The sequence below is a fragment of the Saccostrea cucullata genome, unplaced genomic scaffold (assembly GCF_032062105.1).
Source record: "Saccostrea cucullata isolate Sc308-1 unplaced genomic scaffold, CSIRO_AGI_Scuc_v1 ctg11427, whole genome shotgun sequence".
Classification (NCBI taxonomy): Eukaryota; Metazoa; Mollusca; class Bivalvia; order Ostreida; family Ostreidae; genus Saccostrea; species Saccostrea cuccullata.
Genome location: NW_026922774.1, coordinates 1 through 20,831, shown reverse-complemented (window position 1 = coordinate 20,831; position 20,831 = coordinate 1). Strand labels below are relative to the sequence as shown.

Below are 20,831 nucleotides of genomic sequence, written 5' to 3'. Positions count from 1 at the left end.
AATTGAAATTTTGACTTAAGTCTAAGTCTGTTTCATGATCCCGGGGCCTGGACTATAACTTTCTACAAAAATTATGTGTTCGTGTAAACTTCGATCCAATTATAGCAAGATTAAATCCCCAAAAGTGCATTATCGAAGTACGTAAAACAATTGAATCATATAAAGCGAAATATTCAGATAGAAAACAAGAAAGTAGGAAATTAGAATTAAACTATAACTGTTATAAAGATCCATCATATTTATCAGAGCGTCCACACCTTTATCAAAAACCAGTGAAAAAATCTACAACTATCAGAAAGAGTGAAAAAGAGCTTTCTATTACAAACGTATACAATGATTCTTCTCATTTTCTCGTTAATACTGCGGAAGGTCCAGTGCACTTGGTAACAGTACTTGTTTTTGCTCATAATGGAACATCCCGTATGCATGGTCTGACAGTACAGAATCTCCATGGCAAAGTTTTATGTGAAAGAGTTACTGATCTTATAGCTCAGACAAGTCCTCTACACTGTGCTCTGACACCTACACCTAATCAGAAATACCTCCTAGCCGTCTATGATGTGCTTATGGAATTTTATCTGGAAGAATCTTCTGTTAAAACATTGTATGAAGAACCATACTGGAAGTACGTAGATATAAGCTGTACATACACAGGCTTCCTACTCACAGTCCAGGAGAAAAAACGAAGAGGTCATCAACGAGAATACAGGATTTCAAGATGCGATTACAGCGGAAGGGTACTACAGGTGATTAAATTTGATAGGAATTTTGTTATTGACCCGTTCAAAATTCAGGAGGATTTACGTGGTGATATTTGGCTCATAGATAAAAGTGCAGGTAGTCTGCTTATTCTAGATCCGGCAGGAAAATCAGAAGGCACATATCTAGCCAGAGACATGGGGAAACCACGTCTTCTTCTGTGTGACGGATTTGGAAACACTGTTGTCTACAGTAGTGGACCGCCAGCTATTCATTTTATTGGTGAAAATTTGACGGAGACGCAACCAATCAAATTGAGAAAAACAGTAATAAGAAGTCTATGTTGTGACAATGAAGGGAGACTAATCTGCTTGTGTGGCTCTGGCGAGGAGGAGTTTGAAATTCAAACTTTTACTTATGTACAATAATGCCTTATGTTCAATAAGGCGTTACACATCTATTTTAGCTCATAATTTTAAGGGCATAAGAAACGTACATTGCCCTTTTTTTTCAATACTGATTTTATCATCACTAATCCACGTTCGTTCATTTGAACGGAATAATTTTAACCAAATTCTAGATTTTCTTTTTCTCACAAAAAGGCCTTAGATTGTTTTTTTTTTTCAATTTCAATTCATCAAAAGAATTGAGCCGAAATATGTTCTTTAATTTTCACATTCAATACGAAAATACAAAATAAAGTTTCAAATTTAATATTCAACAAACATGTTAACATCAATGAATACAGCATGATTCAAAACAACAATAATAAGATATAAAGGACAATAAAAGACAACAACAATATAAAAAAATGTTACATGTATATCATTTTAAATAAGATCTGTGAGAAAGAAAAAGGATCACAGAATTGAAATAGAATGACAACGTAATCTGAGAAATTTCGTATAACGTCAGATTTTAATAACTACAAACACAAAATCTGGAAAGCTTTTGGCCGACATCTAGCTTTTTAAAAATCTAGTTGTAACGTGTTTTATTGGAAATCATTACGTCATCTCAAAATGGTAGACAGAACATTGAATATGAAATTCGAATTCTAATTCTAATATCATTGTAAGTATCACAGTAAGCGGTTAGGTAGACAAAACTCGTAAGTATCGATAACTTAATTATCCAGGGTTTCAAACTAAAATTGTCCCTTTTTTGAAAAATATGAAATAAATTTAACCAGATGAGTACATGTATTTAATCGATACAAAACAAGCTTATTATAATATTCATAAAATCATCTTGCTGCAAAAGAAAAATATTATTTTCTTACTATGTCTGCAAAAAAATATATTAATCGTATTTTTTTAAAGTGGAATCTAGTTTATATTAATAATTAACATACATAGATCTCTTAATTGGTGCGATTTCGAGGGGGAAAATCGGACATTTCCAGTGATGTTAAATCGAACGATAACATTGTGAAAATGAAAAAAAAAATTATAAATGACCTTCAAGCACATATCGGTATTTTTGATGACACACATTTTGACATGCTCTTTGGATAAAAATTCATTTGAAGAGAATGAAGGACGAACATCATGGAAACATTGTGAAATTGTAAATAGGATGATGTTTTGCTGTATATTGTAGATTTTGAATCTTTCATATTATAAATTCACTGAGTATTTGCGTATGTCAAAGTTTACTTTCACCCAGTAAGTATTATTAATACTAAATAAAAGACAATGTTATTCACTACATGTAAATAATGTGTCCATGGAAATGGATTTCTTTTTGTGATTCCTGAGCATGCGTATTCGTCGCCTCGTTTTGGGTGACTGTTCTTTGACCGGAACAGGATCTGAAGCCTCGATCTCCAGACATGGATCTTTTCTCACCAGGTAGCATTTTGATTTGGCGTCACTTAATTTTGATATCCACATATCCTGGTAAACAAGATGATAATTGAATTATTAAAATTCACAGAGATAAAATTACTGGTATTTAGTATGAATCATTTTATTGCAAAAGAAAGGGATTTAGACAACTTCAGCTACATGTATATTTAATTTGAATGTTAAATTTTGTTGTAACACAGTAACTATGGCTTACTTTTGTTCATTTCTTGTATTTACTCTAGTAAACTTGAAGTGCTAACTTGTTTGAACACATCTTAATATCTAGTTCACAAAGTATATTTGTTTCATCAGTTCTGTGATACTTAGATATTACAAATAAAACTGTTTGTATTGGTTTTTACTTAAATACAAAATTATCATTCAAACCATACTAAATACTATAATTCTAACCATTGAGTATAATAAACAGTATTATTCATAATTATTACCTTTGTAAACTCTGAGGGACACTGGAGCGTATATAATCCTATGACTTGTTGTAATGTACCCACTTGTACCAAAACTAACGAATTCTTTATACTACTTCCTAAAGTAAAGCTGATTAATGTTACAACAGATGATTATCTCAAAGAAAGCATAAATAGAAAAACAAAAGAACAAATTTTGTTAGATGAGAACATAAAAAAATTGATAATTTTTATGTGATCTTTTTTCCAAGCATGGGATTAATTTTCTAGATACATGTTTATAAAAATGGGAGTGTACCTGAGTTGTCATATGTGTCCACGTCGTGAATCTTTAGACATCTTAGTTCAATAGGCTGTCTGTATACAACGTAAACAGATTTATTGTCTGTTTGACCGAGATCAGACGGTTTCTAAAATGAGGCGAACATTTAAAATTCTTTTATCAGCTTGACAAATCAGTACTTATGAATTTGGATGCTTTGATAAAAATGATATACAATTGTGCATATATTTTCTTACGATCATAGATACATTCACAATTTTCAAATTGTTGAATGATATATTTTTTTCTAATCATCAGAAATGCATTTTGTATGAAAAAAATCTAAACTGATTGGACATAATTTTTTCTTATTTAAACTCACCTTTCTTCCTCGTTTGGTTTTTGTTATTAACAGCAAGTCATCAAATAAAAAGAGATAAACATCAACATTTTTCGTTGTTTCTGAAATAAATTTCAATCTATTATATCTGCAAATGAAAATGATATACTAGTGGAACAGACGGGGACATCAAGATGGTTCGAAAAATTTAATCTGTGATACTAGTATTAGAAATTACAAATGGCCAAACGTCTCGACAGCCTATTAAAATTTAGCAGTAACTTTCAATACACACTATGAACTGCTTTGACTTATGCATATTGTCAGGCAAAATATATATTTTTTATCATTTGCCAGATTCGTGGTTCTGGGGTATGTCATTTATTAATCGAAATGAATAATTTACACATTGCTAAGTGCACAAAGTTATATTTAAAAACAGGTATAAATCCTCTGACCAAACTTAATTTTCACAATAAAGAAGATTTTCTGATCAATTTGCTTCAATGAAGGCAACTTCAGTGAACTAATTACCTAACTGACATAAATCAACAACATGATAATAGGATCGAATAACAGTTACATTTATGAAAATAAATGTTTCCCTGGAAAATTGTAATTCATTTAACATGTTTAAAAATGTAAAAATAAATATTTTTTTTTTCAACTGATACTTACGAATAAGAGTAAGTGGGCCTTCGTGGAGTAGGAGCCGGTGTGGACAGGACAGAAGTAAGGGACAAGGTTGTGATGAAAACGATGAGCGTAAACACTACAACGATATATTGTGATGAAAACTAAGATTGTAAACTCTGCTACTATAGATTACTATGAAAAAGAAGAATATGAACAGAAGAAATGAGCCTAAACATTACAACGATATATTATGATGAAAATGAAGAGTGTATATACAACAACGATGGATTGTGAAGAGAAGTATATATGAATAGAAAAACATGATTTTGTTGTTTTATTCAATTTAAGTAAACAAAGAGAATAGAATGCAAAAAGATTTACACTGATAAACAGTAGGGCTATTGTCATAAATGAATGGTAAAACTTATTTTGTCAATATACACAAATCGTTTTAAAACGAAAGATTTAATCAGATTTTCGATTTTTCAACCGAAGATTGAAAAGTTTGTTAGTAAGGTAATTAAAGAGTATAAAACATAGCTAAATATTGATTCACAATTATGTGTTGGGAACTAACCTCTGGAATGTATGTACGAGGATCGAGATCAGTCACAATGGGCCACACGATCTGTTGTCGGAGTTCCTGTAGACGCTGTGTGTTCCGCTCTCTCCTCATTTTTTCATCTAAGCACTCTACAACGTACAGAAACATAAACCGGGTCTGAATCGATTTTAAGTATAATATACATGACTGTACTCTTAACATCTTTATTCTTTCGAGAAAGGGATTTTATTCTTCTTAAATGCGTTGTGTGATGTTTCAAATCAATTCTGTTCAACCTTACTTACGCAGTGATATTTCTACTTTGCCGATAGTCAACGCCAAAATACTTTTATCATAATCTGATGACGTGTACTTCCTGATGTTGGCAAGGAGAAGAGGGAGCTTTGTGCAGTGCTGCATCGGAGCCACCAAGAAATCATTTAACTGTAGTCTCCGACAACGAGGATCCTGGGAACACCACTGAAAAAATACGACATTTAGTTATTTAGACAAAGAGCATACGGTTATTACCAATTGACAGGATATTCTTTCCTCTTTATGGCATCTAATTCAATCTTTAATTTTTTTAGTTGTTTGTGATTGCATTGTTCCTGATTTGTAGTGTTTCAATGAACAATGAACTTTTTTTGCGTGTTTACTTCATTATCTTCATTTTTCATGTATGTTTAGTCAACAGGATTAAAATAAAATCAAACCAGACTGATCCACCCAATTTCAAAAGAATTGATGAAATATAAATGATGATATTTTATTCAGACTGTATGATTAGTCTCATTACTTCCTGTTCTAGATATGTCTTATAAATTTATAGTGTATATGCCAATATTCTGTAAGGAAATCAACATTTTTTTAAAAATTCATTATAAACTATACCTACATAAATCTTGCGATTTTTGTATAGGGAAATGTTTAACCTATTAATCAAAGGAACCTTAAACTTTAGCTAAACTCCGTGAACTATATCTAAAATCTTCTGAATCATCATCGTTCCCAGGGGACCAAAGTTAGCATGGAAAAAGTATCAATCTATCAGTTAATTGATTTGTTATCCTCAAACGAACAAACTACTACCGATTTAAATTTTAATTATCCAAATCTTCCAGAGATTCCACAGTGTGACAGGAAAGAATTTTGATCAAAAACATTAAGTAAAAATAGACTTTTATATACATCAAAGGATTTTTTTTATCATTCGTTGCACATGTTATATGAAGAATAAATTATAACACCTTTTTTGAATAATTTATGCATTTTTGTGAAAACTTTTGATTGAGGTTTTGATGCACATTAATCATTTTTTAAAGTTATTTTGTTACATTTAAAAAGAACACCAACTGAAAAAGAATCGGAAAATCTTTAAATCAGCTTACCCTCTCAAACTCCAAAAAGTTCTCGTTCTTCCTGAGTTTCTCTACATACTCTAAACACTTGGAATATGAGATGCAGTAAGTGTGATAGACATTACCATCATCAGATAGTTTGGAGAACTGAAAATTCACCCAAAAAACAAAATTAAAACTCTGTAGTCAGTTTTATTTTGAATCATTTCGTATTTTCTATTTATATTAAAAATGCGGTATAAATCTTTTTTATATATTTCTCAGTATCCCTTTCATTTGTATACAAATGTTTATGTTAAATTTCGATATACATGTAATATTTATGGATATTGATGTGAAAAAAATATGAATTTTAATAACTTTTTTGTAATTTATTTCAAAAGAGTGTAAAATAGAATTGATTTATTGAAAATTGTAATTGAAATCTGATATTTATGAATTCTTGACACAAGCAATAAGCACAATCTATCTAATATGAGTTTATTTTTTTTTTGTAACAGCAGAAATTCACAAATAGCATGTATATTAAAACAAGAGGCCCATGGGCCTTATAGGTCACCTGAGCATTATGCAACAACTTTCCAGTGATTGAATTTGATTCATGTTTTAATCCAGATGCTATGGCATTCACAATTTTGAAAGAGGCACCATTGATCATCATAACAATACACTTAGCAGTTGCTTAGTTTGTTTACATAATACCCATAGTCAGGGGAGGGGAACAAAAAATGCATTTCAAGTAATCAGTAATATTCAGCATGATCAGTAATGCCCCAATCACACATGAACCCCTGACCCTTAGGCCTAGATCCACACATTGCCCAATTTTTGAAAAGGCACCCTTGCTTTTCAAAAATATTTGATTAATACCAAGGAGCAGATTTCAAACAATTCATCCAGTTTCAGTATATAAGTACAGCCCCCCCTCCTTTATGGTACCCCTGACCCTGGGGCCTTGAAATTCACAATTCTGGAAGATTAGGACCCTTGCTCATCATAACTATATAGGTAGTTCATCTGCTTAATACCAAGGAGCAGAGAAGAAAACTTTCAAAGATTTAATGTATTTTCACTATATAATCAATAGAGCCCCACCCTATCACTAGAACCCCTGACCCTAGGGCCATAAAATTCACAATTTTGGAAGAGGTATTCTTGCTCATCATAACTATGCACTTATTTAGTTTATTTAATACCCAGAAGCAGATAAGAAGATTTTCAAAGAATTCATGTATTTTCACTATATAATCTATAGAGCCCCCCCCCCCCTTACACCAGAACCCCTGACCCTGGGGCCATAAAATTCACAATTTAGGTAGAAGCACTCTTGCTCATCATAACTATGTGCTTAGTTAGTTTATTTAATACCCAGGAGCAGAGAAGAAGGTTTTCATGTATTTTCACTATATAATCTATAGAGCCCCGCCCTAACACCAGAACCCATGACCCTGGGGCCATAAAATTCACAATTTTGGTAGAGGCACTCTTGCTCATCATAACTATGCACTTAGTTAGTTTATTTAATACCCAGGAGCAGAGAAGAAGATTTTCAAAGAATTCATGTAATTTCACTATATAATCTATAGAGCCCCACCCTAACACCAGAACCCCTGACCCTGGGGCCATAAAATTCACAATTTTGGAAGAGGTATTCTTGCTCATCATAACTATGCACTTATTTAGTTTATTTAATACCCAGGAGCAGAGAAGAAGATTTTCAAAGAATTCATGTATTTTCACTATATAATCTATAGAGTCCCCCCCCCCCTTACACCAGAACCCCTGACCCTGGGGCAATAAAATTCACAATTTAGGTAGAAGCACTCTTGCTCATCATAACTATGTGCTTAGTTAGTTTATTTAATACCCAGGAGCAGAGAAGAAGGTTTTCATGTATTTTCACTATATAATCTATAGAGCCCCACCCTTTCACTAGAACCCATGACCCTGGGGCCATAAAATTCACAATTTTGGTAGAGGCACTCTTGCTCATCATAACTATGCACTTAGTTAGTTTATTTAATACCCAGGAGCAGAGAAGAAGATTTTCAAAGAATTCATGTAATTTCACTATATAATCTATAGAGCCCCACCCTAACACCAGAACCCCTGACCCTGGGGCCATAAAATTCACAATTTTGTTTGAGGCACTCTTGCTCATCATAACTATGCACTTAGTTAGTTTATTTAATACCCAGGAGCAGAGAAGAAGAGTTTCAAAGAATTCATGTATTTTCACTATTATAATTTATAGAGCCCCACCCTAACACCAGAACCCCTAATCCTGGGGCCATAAAATTCACAATTTTGGTAGAGGCACTCTTGCTCATCATAACTATGTACTTAGTTAGTTTATTTAATACCCAGTAGCAGAGAAGAAGATTTTCAAAGAAATAATGCATTTTCACTATATACTTATTTAGCCCCGCCCTAGCACTAGAACCCATGACCCCGGGGCCATGAATTTCAAAATTTTGGTAGAGGACTCAATGCTGATTACAATCATGCAAACAGTTTGACTGCTTGATGTCCAGGAGTAAAGAAGAAGATTTTTAAAAATTGCACTAATTTTAGGGGTTTTTGCCCCACCCCCCAGGTCCCAGGGGGCAGGGACCATGAAATTCACAATTTATGTTCCCCTTTACCCATAGATGCTATCTGCCAAATTTGGTTGAAATTGGTTCAGTGGTTTCAGAGAAGAAGCTGAAAATGTTCAAATGTTAACGCACGGCGACGGACGAAAAGTGATAGCAATAGGTCACCTGAGTTTACTCAGGTGACCTAAATACGGTTAATCTTTTTTTATATATATTTCTCAGTACCTCTTTCATTTGTATATAAATGAAATGTTTATGTTAAATTTCGATATACATGTAATATTTATAGATATTGACGTGAAAAAATATGAATTTTTAATAACTGTTTTTTGTAATTTATTTCAAAGGAGTGTAAAATAGAATTGATTCATTGAAAATTGTAATTGAAATCTGATATTTATAAATTCTTAACACAAGCAATAACCACAATCTATCTAATATGAATTTATTCTGTACAATTCTTTTTGTTTTGTGACAGCAGAAATTCACAAATAGCATGTATATTAAAAATACGGTTAATTTTTTTTATATATATATTTCTCAGTGCCTCTTTCATTTGTATACAAATGAAATGTTTATGTTAAATTTCGATATACATGTAATATTTATAGATATTGACGTGAAAAAATATGAATTTTTAATAACTGTTTTTTGTAATTTATTTCAAAAGAGTGTAAAATAGAATTGATTTATTGAAAATTGTAATTGAAATCTGATATTTATAAATTCTTAACACAAGCAATAACCACAATCTATCTAATATGAATTTATTCTGTACAATTCTTTTTTTTTTTTTTTTTGACAGCAGAAATTCACAAACAGCACAGACTCCGTCAAAATTAGCCAGTTATATTATACATATTATCTACCTTATCTAATGCTTCAACCAGTGACGAGGCTGGCCAGATCTCCTCAGATTTCATGCTTCTTAATAATACCGTGATGAGTTCCTTGCAAAATGTATAGCTTACCTACAATAATGATACCGAAAGCCAAATACAAAACGTATAGCTTACCTACAATAATGATACCAAAAACCAAATACAAAACGTATAGCTTACCTACAATAATAATACCAGAAACCAAATACAAAATGTATAGCTTACCTACAATAACAATACCAGAAACCAAATACAAAATTATTATTATTATTATTATTAACAATACCAGGAACCAAATTGAAAATTTATAGCTTACCTACAATAATAAAACCAGAAACCAAATACTAGTCATTTTACGACAGTTCATGAATAAACAATTGGCCATTTTCGGATTTAGTTTAGAGAGTATTATTTCAGGTCATTAATTCTAGAAGAATTAGGGTGTCACTGGTACACGGAATATTCGTACTCTTTCTGCGCACCTTTGTTACCTCTGCAGTTCCCTGCAGGAGCCGTGGTATATGTTTGTGGGTTTATTAGTATTTTTATTTCAATGCAATAAGTATTTTGATACCCGGGTTACCCATCAACTGGTTAATTTCTTTCCATAATCCTTTCAAAGCTAGAACACCTTATCTTATCCTCCTTCAATGAGTAAAAAGTCTGTAAAACAGTTTGTCGTGTGTTGCCACCTTTGTGACGTTTAATAATGTGTTTGAAATTCTCAAAAGTATTATTAATAATGACATATAATTTTTAGCAGACACAAGATATCAAGATGAGAAATAAAACCAATTTTGTAAAGGGAGATAATCCAAATTTACAGTAATTACCACTTAGATTTAACAGAAAAATCATGAAAATGGGTCTGAAAACGCCACTGACTTGACCGAACTAGGGAAAGTTCAGACCCATTATTTAAATGTTTTTAAGTTTTCGTTATCATCATTTACACACTGAATTCAGTGTCGATGGATACTTTTGGTAATTTCCCGATAATGACAAGGAACACACGGGCGGGTGTGACCGTTCGACAAGGGATGCTCACTCCTCCTTGGCACCTGATCCCATTTTAGATGTCGTAGGGGACATTGTTTTTTCTATGTGGAGTAACCCCTTATTTTGTTATTTGTATTTTTAATCACTCCCTTTACAAAAAATGTTAATAAAATTAGCTAACATTTAAACAAATCGGAATGAAACATGTTAGTTAATTATTTTCCTTTTACTTTTAGTTATATTGATCAGGAATATATTTACGTAAGGAAATGAATTATATCCGTCTTATAATAAGATTAAAGAAAAACAATGATTATATAATGAAATTAAAACTAATGCTCACGTAACACAATTCGTCGAGATTGCTGAAAATCTCATTAGGTTCTGCAAACATCAAATGGTCGTCAACTTGAAGCTTCTTTAATGGTTCCATGAAACACTGAAACGAGATGAAAAACAAATACCAAATAAAAGTATATTTAAAATCTTTTAAAGATATTTCATAACGCAATTGATTGTTGTTTATTCATAAACACTAAAAAGATAATAGTGTAATGAAACATATGGATATGAACAAATGAACCTCAGTAAATCTATATTTAAAGAATATGAAATAGGTTTGTCAACTGGACTGTTACACATTATATTTTCAATGACTAAACTACTTACAGAATAATAGTTAGGTTTACAATTTATTTTTTTAATAGTTATTCAGATTCTTTCATGGTCATTAATCAAACTTTGAGTTCAAATTATGTGAAAGAAGGATACGGAGATAACAAACAATATCCAATATCAACGTCCATAAAACAATGCAAAATAGTATGCAGAGCAAACACGGACCTCCGAACATCAGAGGTGGGATCAGGTGCCACGGAGGAGTGAGCATCCCCTGCTGACCGGTCACTCCCGCCGTGTGCACCTTGTCATGATCGGGAAATAACTGAAAAATCCGTCGTCAATTCAGTGTATAAATAATGGACTAACAATTAGTATAAAAAACGTCAGTCAGCATTGGACTCAAAGATAATTGAATTTGATGACAAGGTCATTGTATCGACCATAGAACTTACGAAATGATGACTTTAAAGGAGACTGCTGATATTCTTGTTTCATCAACTTGCTAGACAATAATTTACCTCGTTTTAGAAACTGTTCATACGTAGAGTATGCTCCTGTGTATCGAATCAACTGAGATATATATACTCCGAATGCAGGTGATGAAGGTATATTGCTGCATAAGTAAGGGAAGTTGACGATAGAAAAGTTAAAGCATATAGCTTGGTAGTTAGATTACCATTAACGTCTTTTTCCTGTAAAATATCAAAGTATGAAACAGATGTGTTAGACTCTGTGGTATCTTTTATCTCAGGCTCACTAGAATATATCGTATGGACGTAGGAATGGAAATTACTATTGTTAATTGAATATACGTCGTCGATATACAGGTCGAGTTGAAGGCCACAGTAAGCGTTTTCTTCTTTTCACGCTTAAGATTTTGCACAAATTCTGATTCACATGAATACAAAAATAGGTCTGCTAATAACGGAGCGCAATTGGTACCCATGTGAATTCCAACAGATTGATGGAATACCTGGTCTCCAAAGAACCACATAGATATTGTCAATCAGAAACTCAAGCATCTTTTTGATATCAACTTCAGGTACTTGTGTATGCAATCAGAATGTGTTTTAACAAAATAATGTTGCAAATGACCAATGACAAGGTAAGTAAATTTCCGAGATCCATTTTTATTGAAAAAGCAGCTGTCAATGATATCAAAAAGCTTGGACTTTAATTTATCGTGGAATATCGTTGTGTATAGAGTTGAAAAGTCGTTAGTTTTTAAGCTGTTGATTTTGGTGAAATCTTTTGATTTCAAATTGTCCAAAAGTTCTTTGGAATTTTTTAGTATTCACATCTGATTCACACTACTTCTTGAATATATTGTTGCACAGAACTCTTGAGGTTTTTCCTTCACTACTGTTAATATCTTAGTGAGGAGTAACGAAAGAGGCTTCGTTGAACATTTACTGGAACCCGCAATGTATCTAAGATTGTAAAGATTTTTATAAATTTTCGAAATCCAATATATATAGGGTAGTTCAAAGAATATTTCAAAGTTAGTTACAAAATTTATTTTCTTGAAGGCGAGTAGGATGGATACTTTAACTAATTACAATTGACGCCAATTAATGTTGATATTTTTCATTTTTATCCTTCTGAGTACGTTAAACTTTGAAAAATAAATATGATTGGAAGAGACAGGTCAGTGACTGCTTATTATAATCGGACAAAATGTCAATAAGGAGAACGAAAGGAATATTTCTTTCATTTTTTCCCCATATAATTATCTTCCGCATTGAAATTGAAGCTAATAACAAATACGAAGGCTCGGTCTTCTTCTCAACTTTCAACTTTTGCTAAAGTTATCATGAAAGTCTGCAGTGTGTATGTAATTAAATTTTTTTTTACGTCAGATCCTTAATTACTAATATTTTGAATTAATTTATATTCTCATATGTTTACCATTACGTACGTGTTTAAGGACCATGAGATGATCTATAAGAAATACACATTCGCTGGTGAAGAGTTCCCAGATAGCCTCTCGTCGTTTTCTTTCTATGTCGGGGAGTTTCAAGGGTTTTTCATCGTTTTCTGTCCGTGCAATCAGATCAGACCAATGGAAGGACTTTGGAGAGAGAAAAAAATCATCAATATCGAGCATAGGAAAAGATGGCAAGTCACAATATCATAAAATATTTTGAGCATTTGAGAATATTATCACCAAAAGGAATATGTATTTATTGTTTTCTATTATTTTTTATTAACACATTCAATATAGTGTTTAAACACAATATTTGCAATAGAACTGTGGAATTTTTTGCTCTCTTACTTTTGAAGTAATCGATTTCTTTATATTATATATTTCCATAGTAAATCAACCAACCTTGTAGCCTGAAAGATCATTGTCTGAGAATTTTGAAGGAGTAAGTGTAACAAGAGCCTCGCTTAGCTTTGTGATCTCATCTTTACTTCTGGCGCGGATCTAAAATAATGCATTATCAATTTATTTTGCAAATGTAATAATACTCGAATCTCCTAAGAAATAGTGTAAGATACATGTACAGTGTACCTGAACTTACGTAACAGTTACATTTCAACTTTACTCTCTGGTTTACTTAAAAACCTTCAAAAAATATTTTCAATTATGTGATTTTCCAAATGAACGTGTATTTACGACTGGTAACGGAAATACTACTTACAAGTTTGTTGAATGAAAACGGAAAGGTCTGTCTACCTCTTCTATACTCTGCAATCGAGAAAAAAGTTACTCAAATGAAGGGACATAAATAATTTAACATTTTTTGAAAGAAAAGTTCACTAGCTGTCTGTTGATGGCTTCAAATTAAGACTTTTACCCGGCTCGCAGCCTTTTGAGTAGAAATGGTTAATTTTTCAAATAATAATTCATACTAAGGAACACTCTGTTTCCTGTTTTTTACATATCGTTCAAGGTGGATTTTACCACTTTATGAGTTATATGTTCAATTCTCGGCATCTACATGAACCTCCGGTTTTTCTTAATATTCTTAAAATACTCTATGTGGTAATGGCCAATATTTGCCCCCCCCCCCCCCCAAATCAAACTTTGGCGGAGGAATATATAATTATGTTTTAAATCAGGGCTGTAACTGTAGACTTAAAAGCACTGCATACGTTCAAAAGCCATGACGTCATATGTTTGATATGACTCGGGAAAATGACGTACGTTTAAATTGTCGATAGAACCTATAGAAAATGGAGTACTTTAGTATTCTGATTGCAAGTCACCGAGCGCAGGTGTGCTCAAGCTCATATCTTGATATTATGTGTAGAATGATAATATCAATACGTATGTAAATATTGTTAAAAAAAATTCTTGAGCAGACCTGCGCTCTATAATTTATTTTATAGAAATTGAGCACATTTTCTCTATTTTTGGGAATAGTTTGTGAAGTTATAAAAACATAAATTGTCAACAACGTACTTTGAAGCTTTATTATCTCTTAATTGTGATTTTTTTTTTCATACAATATATACACTTTAGCACAATTCAAGGTAACTTTCAAAAATAATATGGCTTTTCCGGGGGGAAAATATGCAAAATAATAATTATAGTTCTTTTAATTTAAAATTGTTCACAGTCTTTATGTCTGCGATGAGCAAACATTTAATAGTTTATATAATTTATAAAGTCGCATACAACGTATCCAAAACATACTTCAATGTTTCGATGAGCAATGAATAAAAACAAAATAATGAGTTTTATTTCAATAATTTAACAATTATAAGCTAATACGACTCACCAGTTCCGGTATTGTCTAGGTTAGGATCATGTTTGTAGAAATCAGCAATAGTGTTCCTTTTGACGAGTTTCTTTCTCCTATCCCTCAGAGCTCGGTCCGCCTGGTAGGTGGTCGTCTCTAGGTCCACGGAATCCCGCCGCTTTAGGCCTATCATTCCTCTAAAAGAGAACAGATTTAATGGACACTCTGTTAGCCAGGAGCATCGTCTAGTCATTGCGACACAGAAATCGAAAAAGGTCAGTACCAATCGGACTCCATCGTAATCCAACACAAAAACAAAAATTGAGTTCTGATTTTGAGCAATCTATCATTCCTAGAACTCACTATTACAGTACAAGCACTTCCTTTCACTTGCATTGAACGGTATGATATGTTTCACATATGTGTTTGTTTCAGAATTACGATATTCCAACAATAAATTGAAATGGATAAATCGAGGGTAATATTATTTATCCAATGAAAAACTGCTTTAGACATGATACTCAATACCTTCGATTAATTTGCTGAATAATGTGATAATTGAAGTGATTATTGCATTATCAGTTAGCCTCCTAGCATTTGCTTTCTTATTTTAGTTTGGAAATTATATTTTGTGTCAATCTATCGTCTAAGTTGATAGTTAAAAATAGATCAGGCTATATTGTATAAACACGAAATAAATGAACGAATGAAAATAAAAAGAACCTATTTGTAAGACAAAACATGACTATCTGCAGATTCCATTTTTTGGCTTAACAAAAGCAAAAGAAAATCTACAAGTAGCCCTGTTACAACGCACTTTGAAAAATTACGCACTTTGAAAAAAAAATTCAAAGAGCGTTAAATTATGGACCAAGTCAACGCACTTTGAAAAAAAATAAAATTTCTTTTCGAAGTGTGTTAAAAATAAATAAAATATTAAGAACTTCCACGAACTTTTGGATCAACCCTCGTAGGTACATATCATAAAGTCCAGAAATTATTCATTTATTTGTTCAACCTTTCAAATGAGAATTAACGAAAGTCTAAAAAAAATTGTAAAAGGTGAAAAGAACGGCACCTTACCATCCAAATTGAAATTTTTGGCAATACCTATCCCTATATAAAATTACCTCAAACTTCAAAACCTTTTTTTCAGGGGTTGGGGTGGTCTATTTTCATAAGATATATGACTTCTTGACATTTTAATGAGTCCTGGGGAATGGGTTTATGGACATTACATTCCGGTAGAACCTTTTAACTCTAAAAATCTTAGAGAGGGGGCTCAGCCCCCTCCCCGACATATCTTTCTTCATAGCAATGCATACATATGTATATACGAGCCATTCATATCTATAGTTAAGTAAAACCTGAACGAAGTCTTAAAAGTCAGATTCCACCATTGCTTTTATTTGAAACGTTAAAGATATAAAAGGAAAAAAATTAAACCCACTGAAGATGCCATGGAATCCTTAAAAATGTATTCATGATGATTATCTTGAAACTGGAAATGGTTCCTCTTCTAAATGTTAACCTCAATATAGTATTCAAATTGCTTCTCGCTGTATTTAATATTATGTTCATTGCTAGTTTTTATATTCTTTCGGATTTATTTTGTAATTGTTTGTGTGGTGGGGGGAAATCACATTATTAATTAAGCTCTTGGCACTTTGAAGTAAATGTTGCAGGTCTTTCGGATGAGACCGTTTCACGTTATACACTATCCTCCATAAATAAGTATCCACTGTTATTTTTTCATAATTTTTAGATGAAAAAAGGTAAAAAGTCTATGGAATATTTGTTATTGTGTTTAATAAAGAGAGATAACCTATACTGAGCATTGTAACAAAAGAATCCAATGAGAAATTAATTTTTTAGACAAAAATTAATCAATTAACACCATATATTTTGTAAAACTTATTCTCAACATTATTAAATGGTATTTGTATCATAATAATCTCAGACTTTTACTTGCCTACTTTGAGTATTTAAAAGAAAAATAAACATAAAAATAAAGAATTTTAATAACCAGTAACCTCTTATAACATGAAAAATTACATTTGATGGGTAAAAAAAAACTTAAAAATTGAGAAAATGGGGCGACTGACGTTAGAAGAAAGGATTCTCTGCAACCTGCTGCACCAACAAGGAAACACGATATCGGAGATTGCCAGAAGACTTGGAACTACAAGGTAAGTGAGCAATTTTGATAGAATTTAATTTTTTTTCAACATATTGCTTAAAGTTAAAAAAAAACTTAGTTAATTTCCTTTCCTTTAACAGAAAGTCGATTCGGAAAACAATCGAGAGACGACAGACAACTGGATCTTATGAAGACGCTGCACGACCAGGGCGACCCAGGATATCAACAGCCAGAGAAGATAGAATTCTTGTGAGAGAATCTCTGCAGAACAGAAGAGAGACCGTTCCACAGCTAAGGACTGAGTGGATGCAGAATGGAGTCCAAGCGTCCAACACCACAGTAAGACGGAGACTGAAGGAAGCTGGTCTTGTAGCACATGTGGCTTTGAAAAAACCGCTCCTCACAGCTGTTCATCGCAGGAAAAGATTGCAGTTTGCACTGGCTCATGCCAATTGGACTTGGGTTGACTGGTCAGCAGTACTTTGGTCGGACGAGTCCAGATTTACCCTCTTTCAAAATGATGGCCGTGTGTTCGTCAGAAGGAGATCTCATGAGGCATACAGAAACAACTGTATTGTACCAACAGTCAAGTTTGGTGGGGGTGGTATTACTGTCTGGGGTGCCATGTCCTACAGGGGAACTGGATTCCTGACTCCTCTCAAAGGTAACCTCAACAAAGATGGATATTTGGACATTCTCAGTAACTCGGCAATCCCTTCTGCACATCTTCTTGGATATGGAGATAACTACTTTTTTCAAGATGATGGCGCTCCATGTCACAGGGCAAATGCAGTAAAGGAATGGAAAGCTGAGCAAAACATGCGCTGCCTTGAATGGCCACCACAAAGCCCAGACCTCAACCCAATAGAAAATTTGTGGAGAGATCTTGGACTTGCTGTTAGAAATGGTCAAAGATGCCATAATCTCAGGGACCTGGAACAAGCCCTAGCTCATGAATGGAGTCGGATTCCAGTTAGAAGATGTCAGCAACTTATTCGAAGTATGCCCAATCGAATACAGGCTGTAATACGTGCTAGAGGGGGATACACAAAGTACTGACATTCTTTAGTTGAAATGATTACTTGATATGTTATTTATGCAATGAAATTCCTGTAAGTAAATATATTTTTAAAAAGTGAAAAAATCTTATGTTTTCATTGATATTTTACCATATTTTATTCATGTAATATTAAAATATATAAAAAAAAATTACTTAAATTTACCTCAAATGATAGCCTGGTTTAGAAAAATAAATCAATAAAAACTTCTTCTGTTGGTGGATACTTATTTATGGAGGGTAGTGTATATAGGCGTTGGCATGTTAAAGAACTCTCACTGCTCAATGGCCCTAAGCGCCGAGTAAAAGTATAAAGAACTATATGCGGTATATTGCATATGTTTGCCCACACAAAAGTCAAATTTTGAAAACTTCCTGAAATGTGCTGAATTCAATAAATTGTACGAGAAATATAAGTTAACAGAAAATATTATAGTTCCAGAGCAGTGTATTCACAATTTCTGTTTTTATGACGTCACAAACTAGTCCGATTTTATATCCTTTTTCAGAAATTTTTCAGAATTTCAACAATTTAAGCTTTAAAATTTATAGAGCGCATGTGTGTTCAGGAACAATATTGACATATTTCATTGATATTATCATTCTACACATTATATCAAAATATTTATCCTGAACACACATGCGCTCGGTGACTTTTATTTAAAATATCGACGAAATATGCACATTTCTCTGCAAAATTCATAAAAAAACTGAATTTACGTCATATTTGTGACGTCATTACGTACATATGACGTCATTACTTATGAAATTATTCAGTGCTTTGAAGTGAGCATATACTCCCCTGTTTAAGGACTTAATTAAATATTACTCCATCAAAGTTTGATTTTGGGGGGCAAATGTTGGTTAATACCGCATATAGTTCTTTGAAACCCTTCGGTATATGGTGAAGTATTTATTTAAGTAAAAGTTCTCAAGCGGGGAGTAAAATAACATACAATCAACCGATCTGGATCCTTTGAATGAGACCTATAAAACGAGGTCCGAGTAAAAGACAAAATTTGCAGCTCTCCACTTGCAAGTGCTTGGTTGCGTCTCCACAATAGTGAAAAATTCTCGAGAGGGATGTTAAACAATAATCAAACAAACTAGCGCTATTTATCTTGGCATAGAGTCTTTCTTGTGACAATTAAAATTTCTATGCAGTTTTAAATGATAAATTCTACTTATTGTGATAGGAAAATAGTATTTTAAATAACGTTTTCTATATACATGTATGCATGTGTATTTTGGATACTTTTTATTTAAGTGAAAAGTTCTCGAGCAGGATGTAAAACAACATACAATCAATCGATCTGGCCCCTTTAGATGAGATCAATAAACCGAAGTCCCACGAAAAAAATCCCTCACTGCTGTAATTTGCATAAGTCGAAAATATTATGTAGTTTTTAAAAAGCTGAAATGCACGAATCTATTACATAATAGGATATGTTTTAAAAATATATATGAAAATATTACAATGCGGCCTATTTCAAAGACTTCCCATAAAATTAAATCCCTTGTGTAACCCTACTTGCCTCCGGGGTTATGTTAAGAACTGACAAGAAGCCAAATATGAATCAAAGTGATTCATAATGTTTAAAAAATATGTTTACAAATTACATGTACAATGAAATAAACTGTACATAATGAGCACCATTGCAATACTGAACACACACACACAGGTCAAGAATAAGGCTATCTTTAGAATAATGCTTGTTTAATGCAAATAAACAATTCAACAAACAAAAAATGCTTCTCCAGACTCAGGGTAAAATTATTTGGAAAATCCCTTTTTAAGAAAATTTCAACATATCTGTTGACGAGATAAGAGGGATAAGAAATAGCTTGTCCTGGAATGTAAAGTAAAGTTTTGAGACAGGCCATTTTAGTCAGTCAGTCGGGAGAGGGCAACCAAACATGTTTTTAAGATGTTCTAATCTATATTGCATGTATTTTTACTAGCAAAGTAGATCTCACCAAAAGAATCAACATTCTAAAGAAGAAAAAATCTTTAAACAAAGTCAAACAACAAAAGCTTTCAATGTAACTTTCAGCTAATAAAATATTTTTATGTTGCAATAAAATCACTAACGACTCTCCATAGATTATTTCCCCTAATGTTTCAAACATCTAGTAAAGGAGAAGTTAACACTACATTTAGACATACATAAAATTCTCAATCTTATATCTTCAGTAAATAGGTGAAATTTAAACCCTGGAATGTATACAAAATGAATTATTAATTTTATTATGCTTGTTTAAAATGAAAAGAGGTTTGTTTTCAGTGGATTAATTGTCTCCCTTATTGCATATGGTAGCACATTTCTGCAATATATATTTTTTCAAACTAGTATATATTTATTTCCAAAACAGACAAATTTCGCCATTATAAATATTTTTCTAGAGTTTTTATATGTAAATTAGAATATCATTTACTAATTATAAATAAAGAAAAAAATTCTGTTGCAATTTATTGAAGGTTTATGACTGAACTAAAAGACCCCAAAACGTTAACGTTAAGTTTGCAGTCATCCTTTATCGAAACACCTCCATTGTTCCATGTATACATTTTTTATTTATCTGAATGAACAGAATTTTCAATAATTTTACCTTGCCTAATTCATCATTTCTTGTCAATTCCAACCGGCTCTCGTTCTTGATGAAGATGAGCCAGGGAACCAGTCAAATCTAAATATCCTTAATGTTCATGAATATTTAAAACGTATT

General features: G+C 32.4%; 2 protein-coding genes across 2 annotated transcripts; one reads left to right on the top strand and one right to left on the bottom strand.

Moving 5' to 3' along the window:
• Window positions 1-44: 44 nt before the first annotated feature.
• On the top strand, window positions 45-1,259 carry LOC134262420 (uncharacterized; the record flags this gene model as incomplete). Its single annotated transcript, XM_062744812.1, has 1 exon — window positions 45-1,259. A coding segment is annotated over one exon (1,083 nt), but the record flags the coding sequence as incomplete, so codon positions are not given.
• Window positions 1,260-1,593: 334 nt separating this feature from the next.
• LOC134262419 (pleckstrin homology domain-containing family G member 7-like) lies at window positions 1,594-15,160 on the bottom strand. Its single transcript, XM_062744811.1, has 14 exons — window positions 14,947-15,160; window positions 13,864-13,910; window positions 13,548-13,646; window positions 13,137-13,289; window positions 10,941-11,036; window positions 9,587-9,688; window positions 6,151-6,267; window positions 5,065-5,239; window positions 4,793-4,908; window positions 4,258-4,351; window positions 3,622-3,701; window positions 3,276-3,387; window positions 2,999-3,096; window positions 1,594-2,597 (listed from the first exon to the last, which is right to left on the bottom strand). The coding sequence occupies exons 1-14, from the start codon at window positions 15,158-15,160 to the stop codon at window positions 2,400-2,402; spliced, it is 1,701 nt and encodes a 566-aa protein (XP_062600795.1). The 3' UTR covers window positions 1,594-2,399.
• Window positions 15,161-20,831: the final 5,671 nt, after the last annotated feature.

What these genes read in the sequence shown, in the direction of transcription:
- LOC134262419 (XM_062744811.1), bottom strand. Translation starts at nt 15,160, where the DNA reads ATGACTAGACGATGCTCCTGGCTAACAGAGTGTCCATTAAATCTGTTC. An exon ending in ACTTTTTGGAGTTTGAGAGG is followed by an intron (nt 5,240 to 6,150) that starts GTAAGCTGATTT and finishes GTATTTTTTCAG; the next exon opens with TGGTGTTCCCAGGATCCTCG. An exon ending in CTCGTACATACATTCCAGAG is followed by an intron (nt 4,352 to 4,792) that starts GTTAGTTCCCAA and finishes ATATCGTTGTAG; the next exon opens with TGTTTACGCTCATCGTTTTC.